General features: G+C 43.3%; 1 protein-coding gene across 1 annotated transcript in view; it reads left to right on the top strand.

The window, feature by feature from the left end:
- The window catches only part of PRPF3 (pre-mRNA processing factor 3), a 35,524-nt gene that overhangs the window by 14,490 nt on the left and 14,380 nt on the right, over positions 1 to 6,654 (top strand). The window contains exons 8-9 of the mRNA XM_023519409.1: positions 1,569 to 1,582; positions 4,730 to 4,820. Of these exons, the coding sequence (XP_023375177.1) occupies positions 1,569 to 1,582; positions 4,730 to 4,820 (105 nt within the window). The remainder of the gene's footprint in view (positions 1 to 1,568; positions 1,583 to 4,729; positions 4,821 to 6,654) is intronic.

Below are 6,654 nucleotides of genomic sequence, written 5' to 3'. Positions count from 1 at the left end.
TTTAGAGACAGAGTCTCACTTTGTTGCTGTTGGTAGAGTGCTGTGGTGTCAGAGCTCACAGCAACCTCCAGATCTTAGGCTTAGGCGATTCTCTTGCCTCAGCCTCCCAAGTAGCTGGGATTATAGGCGCCCACCACAATGCCCAGCTATTTTTTGTTGCAGTTTGGCTGGGGCCAGGTTCAAACCCACCACCCCAGATATATAGGGCTGGTGTCCTACTCACTGAGCCACAGGCACTGCCCCAAACCTGTGAGTTTGTTAGTTAAAACCTTTTAATAAGGCTATAGGTTTCCTTTTGTTTTTTGTTTTTGTTTTTTGAGATAGAGTCTCAAGCTATAATCCCGGGTAGAGTCTGTGGTATCACAGCTCACAGCAACCTCAAACTCTTGGGCTTAAGTGATTCTCTTGCCTTAGCTTCCCAAGTAGCTGGGATTACAGGCGCCCACTTCAAAGCCCAGCTATTTGTTGTTGTTGTTATTGTTATTGTTATTGTTTAGCTGGCCCAGGCCAGGTTCAAACCTGCCAGCCTCAGTGTATGTGGCCGGTGCCCTGCCTCCTGGGCTATGGGCACCACCCTAATAAGGCTATAGTTTTCATGGGAGAGACTGTACTCCTAAAATTTTTATTTTTTATTTTTTTATTTTTTTATTTTTTGAAACAGAGCCTCAAGCTATCCCCCTGGGTAGAGTGCTGTGTCTTCACAGCTCACAGCAACCTCCAACTCCTGGGCTTAAGCGAGTCTCCTGCCTCCGCCTCCCAAGTAGCTGGGACCACAGGTGCCTGCCACAATGCCCGGCAATTTTTTGGTTGCAGCCATCATTATTGTTTGGCTGGTCCGGGCTGGATTCGAACCTGCCACCTTAGGTGTATGTGGCTGGCTCCTTAGCTACTTGAGCCACAGACGCCGAGCCCTTTTAAAATTTTTAAATTGGCACTGGGTGAAGTAGCTTACAGTGTAATCCCTGTAATCCTAGCACTCTGGGATACTGAGGTTGGTAGATTACCTGAGCTCAGAAGTTTAAGACCAGCCTGAGCAAGAGCAAGACCATGTCTCTATTAAAAACAGAAAAATTGGCTCGGCGCCTATAGCTCAACCGGCTAAGGCACCAGCCACGTACACCTAAGGTGGCGGGTTCGAATCCCCAGCCCGGACCCACCAAAACAACAATGACGGCTGCAACCAAAAAATAGCCGGGCATTGTGGTGGGCGCCTGGGGTCCCAGCTACTTGGGAGGCGGAGGCAGGAGACTCACTTTAGCCCAGGAGTTGGAGGTTGCTGTGAGCTGTAATGCCACGGCACTCTACCCAGGGGGACAGTTTGAGGCTCTGTCTAAAAAAAAAAAACAACAAAAATTACCAGCCTCTCAGCTACTTGGAGGATGAGTGAACCAGGAGGATCCCTTGAGCCCAAGAGTTTGACATTGCTGTGAACTATGAAGCCACAGCACTCTATCCAGGGCAACAGAATGAGACTCTGTCTCAAAAAAAACAAAATTTTAAAATCCAAGAGAAATAGGTAACTGTGCAAGCTCATGTTTGTAAATGATACGTTTATGGATTATTTTTAGCTTTTTGGGTTAATGTAGAAGAACCAGAGACAGATAAAAATGATCTATAAAATGAAATGTGTAACTTTTCTGTTTCCTTTATTGTACATTGTTCTTATTGTTCTTTAGTTAGCCTTTTTTTTTTTTTTTTTTTTTGAGACAGAATCTCAAGCTGATGCCCTGGGTAGAGTGCCATAACTCCATAGGTCACAGCAACCTCAAACTCTTGGGCTCAAGTGATACTTATTCCTAAGTTTGTCTATTTTCAGTAGAGATGGGGGTCTCTCTCTCTTTTTTTTTGAAACAGAGTTTCACTTTGTCACCCTCAGTAGACTCCTGTGGCATTGTAGCTCATAGCAACCTCAAACTCTTGGGCTCTACTCATTGTCTTGCTTCAGCCTCCCAAGTAGCTGGGACTATAAGCACTCACCACAATGCGTGGCTATTTTTTTTAGAGATGGGGTCTTGCCCTTGCTCAGATTGGTCTGCAACTCCTGACCTTGATATCCTCTTGCCTTGGCCTCCCAGAGTGCTACAGTTATAGGGATGAACCACTCCACCAGGCCTTCAGCATGTTTTTCTTAATTAGATTCTCCATATTTTAGGTCTTTACGTTTCTTTCTGTTTTTGTTTTTTTTTTTTTTTTTTTTTTTTTTTTTTTTTTTTTTTTTTTTTTTGTAGAAACAGAGTCTCACTTTATTGCCCTTGGTAGAGTGCCCTGGCATCACAGCTCACAGCAACCTCCAGCTCTTGGGCTTAGGCAATTCTCTTGCCTCAGCCTCCCAAGTAGCTGGGACTACAGGTGCCCACCACAATGCCTAGCTATTTTTTTGGTTGCAATTCAGCCAGGCTGGGTTTGAACCTGCCACCCTTGTTATATGGGGCCAGCGCCCTACCCACTGAGCCACAGGCGCCACCCTACATTTCTTAATTATATGCAATTGTAATAGAGCATATAAGATCTGTTTTTCCTTTTCTTTTGTGGGGAGCATAGTCTCACTCTGTCTTCACTGTAGAGTCCAGTGGTGTCCTTGCAGCTTACTCTAACCTCGAACTTCTGGACTCCAGTGATTCTTCTGCCTCAGCCTCCCAAGTTGCTGGAATGACAGGCACACACCACCATGCTTAGCTAATTTTTCTGTTTTTAGTAGAGATGGGGTCTTGGCTCTTGCTCAGGCTGGTCTCAAACTCTTGAGCTTAAATAGTCCTTGGCCTCCTAGAATATGAGGATTATAGGCTTCAGCCACTTGCCCTACACATCATTCTGATACATGGCTTTGGAAGACTGTGTCTTGGGTGGCACCTGTGGCTCAGTAAGTAAGGCACCAGCCCCGGCCAAACTGCAACAAAAAATATAGCCAAGCCTTGTGGCGGGCACCTGTAGTCCCAGCTACTTGGGAGGCTGAGGCAAGAGAATCACCTAAGCCCAAGAACTGGAGATTGCTCTGAGCTGTGACGCCATGGCACTTTACTGAGGGTAACAATGATACTCTGTCTCTTTTTTTTTTTTTTTTGAGACAGAGCCTCAAGCTGTCCCCCTGGGCAGAGTGCCATGGCATTACAGCTCACAGCAACCCCCAACTCCTGGGCTCAAGCGAGTCTCTTGCCTCCACCTCCCAAGTAGCTGGGACCACAGGCGCCCGCCACAACGCCCGGCTATTTTTTGGTTGCAGCCGTCATTGTTGTTTGGCGGGTCCGGGCTGGGGATTCGAACCCGCCACCTTAGGTGTACGTGGCTGGCGCCTTAGCCGGTTGAGCTATAGGCGCCGAGCCTACTCTGTCTCTTAAAAAAAAAAAGAAGACTGTGTCTCGACCTTTCCTTATCCTTTTTTTGTTGGCCATTCACCCAGGAACATATTGGTACTTGATACCTATCAAGTTTGTTAGTATAGAAATAATTGAAAATGACTGGTGTGGCTGGGCGTGGTGGCACACGCCTGTAATCCTGCCACTCTGGGAGTCTGAGGCAGGTGGATAGCTTGAGCTCACGAGTTCAACACCAGCCTAAGCAAAAGTGAGACCCTGTCTCTACTAAAAATAGAAAAACTGAGGGAAGAGGATCACTTGAGCCTGAGTTGGAAGTGGCTGTGAGCTATGTGACAGCACTCTACCCAGGGCGACAACTGGTAGTTTTTTGAGACTATCTCAGAAAAAATAAAAAATGAGAGAATGACTGGTGTGCAGAGTGTATTCAACCTTAATGGCACTTAATTAATACTTAATTGGAAATTAATGTATATGGGCAGCACCTGTTGCTCGGTGGGTAGGGTGCTGGCCCCACATACTGAGGGTGCAGGTTCAAACCTGGCCCTGGCCAAATGGCAACAAAAAAATAGCCAGGCATTCTGGTGGGCACTTATAGTCCTAGCTACTCGGAAGGCTGAGGCAAGAGAATCACTAAGACTGGGAGTTGGTGGTTGCTGTGAACTGTGAGACCACAGCACTCTACTGAGGGCAATAAAGTGAGACTCTGTCTCTAAAAAAGAAAAAGAAAGAAAATTATGTGTAATTTGGCTGGGCACCCAATTGCTCAGTGGTTAGCGTACCAGCCACATACTCCATGGCTGGTGGGTTCAAACTTGGCTTGGGTCTGCTAAACAAAAAAAATTAGCCAGCCGTTATGCCAGGCACCTGTAGTCCCAGCTACTGGGTGGCTGAGGCTAGAGAATTGCTTGAGCCTAAGAGTTTGAGGTTACTGTGAGCTATGATGCCTTGATACCTTAAAGGCAGCAAAGTAAGACTGTCTCAATTAAAAAAAAAAAAAGAGCTACTCCATAACTTACTGGGTAGGGTGCTGGCCATATACATTGAGGCTTGCAGTTCAAACCTGGCCCAGGCCAGCTAAAACAACAGTGAGAACTGCAATCAAAAAAATAGCTGAGCATTGTGGTGGGCACCTATAGTTCCAGCTACTTAGGAAGCTGAGGCAAGAGAATTACTTAAGCCCAAGAGTTTGAGGTTGTTGTAAGCTGTGACATCATGGCGTTCTACCCAAGGCAACAGCTTGAGACTCTGCCTAAAAAAAAGGATTATGTATAATTTACGTATTTTAGATATGTAAAAGTTGAAAAAGGCAAGAACCCATTATGGGGAATGGACTTTTTTTATTATGTTTCTGATACTTCTGTCTCGGAATCATCTCTACCTATATATCCTGTTTTCTTTTTTTCCTGCAATTTTAGTACAGAGGAAAATCCCAAGAGAGAAGATTATTTTGGAATCACGAATCTTGTTGAACATCCAGCCCAGCTTAATCCTCCAGGTAATGTGTCGATTACTCAATCAAGACTCTAGAACAGCATTATTCAATAATTTTATGCAACACTGGATATGCTGGATATGCTTTTTTATCTGTGCTAATATCATAGCCACTAACCATGTGTTTTTATTTTTTTATTTTTTTATTTTTGGAGTCTCAATTTGTTGCCAGGCTAGAGTGTTACAGCATCATAGTTCTTCAAACTCTTGGGATCAAGTGATCCTCCTGCCTCTGCCTCAATGGTTCAGCTGAGACTACAGCTGCTCACCATAACACCTGGTCAATTTTTCTTTTTTGTTTGTTTGTTTTGAGATAGTGTCACTCTGTGGTCCTGGGTTTGAGTGCCATGCTCACAGCATCCTCAGACTCTTGGGCTCAAGCAATCCTCATGCCTCAACTTCTTGAGTAGCTGAGATTACAGACGTGTACCACCAGGCCCAGCTAATTTTTTTTTTCTATTTTTAGTAGAGATGGGGTCTCACTCTTGCTCAGGCTGGTCTAAAACTCCTAAGCTCACAAAATCCACCTGCCTCTGCCTTCCAGAGGGGTAAGATTATAGAAGTGAGTCACCACACCTGGCCTAAAGCATGAGTCTAAAGCATTTGAGTACTGACTTCCACTAGTACAACCAAAGAACTGAATTTTTAATTTTATTGAATTTTAACTAGTTTTGATTTTAATTTAAGTTGGACATGTAGCCTAATGGCTGCCATATTGAATAGTGCAACTCTCGAACATTGAGGCCTAATCTGTCTGTGGCCTCTGTATATATTACAATTTGAGTTTTGCCATCGTGCTTATTTTAAGTCTCATATACCACAAATATGTTCCTCCCCATTTTTGCTCTTCTTTGTCTTTATTCTTTTTGTGGCAAAAGTCTGTTGGCTTAATTAGGAGAGATAGGTTTTAGTGGTGGCTGTGTTTTTAACTAGCTAAATGCCTTTGGTGAAGTCATTTTGAATACTGGGATTTTCTTCATTTATAGTGATAATGACTGATATGCCTTCTTTAAGAGTTATGCAGATTATAAAAGATATTAACACTTTCCCCAGTTTTAGGATGAGCAGAAATAATAATACTCTAGTTGCTAACTGCACTTGATAGTATCTCTAATAAGTTTAGAACAGTGGATTGAGATCTTGAGATAATATAGGTTAGAATAATCACTGCACTTTACTTAGCCAGATTCTACTTAGCTATCATCAGTGTGAATCAGCAGGAGAATGTGAGGATTTTATTTTTGCTTGAAAACCTTAAGTGAATATTTGCCATTCTCTGTGACACTGAAATTATAAATTTTATCATCTAGGCCAATAGTTTTCACATTGTATTCTATGGGAACATTGAGGTTTAGGAGAGAGGAGCTAAGTGGGATTGTAGATAATTCCTACCTACTCCAAATCCTTGCCCAAAGCACCTAGAGCAGTTCTAATTTTGTTTTCTAAATTTGCCACATTTCATTTGATGAAGAGGTTTAACAATTTAAAGAAAAACAATTCAGAATGCTACTTATGGAAAATAAGAATGCTCTTTTAAACCATAACCATGGTACCCTTATCACAATTTAAAGACATCTAATGATAATCAAGCAAAAGGTTCTTTTAATGGTACTGATATTCCCTTGAATCTATTTAATATTCTTTTTTTTTTGAGACGGAGTCTCACTTTGTTGCCCTGGGTAGAGTGCCATGGCATCATAGCTCACAACAACCTCAAACTCTTGGGCTTAAGTGATTCTCTTGCCTCCGTCTCCTGAGTACCTGAGACTATAGGCACCTGCCACAGTGCCCAGCTATTTTTTAAAGACAGGGTCTCTGTACTTTCTCAGGCTGGTCTCTTTTTTTTTTT

This window comes from Otolemur garnettii, unplaced genomic scaffold, assembly GCF_000181295.1.
Source record: "Otolemur garnettii isolate 467f Iridium unplaced genomic scaffold, OtoGar3 scaffold00174, whole genome shotgun sequence".
NCBI lineage: Eukaryota > Metazoa > Chordata > Mammalia > Primates > Galagidae > Otolemur > Otolemur garnettii.
Note: the sequence above shows the minus strand (reverse complement) of the source record. Positions and strands in the feature narration are given on the sequence as shown.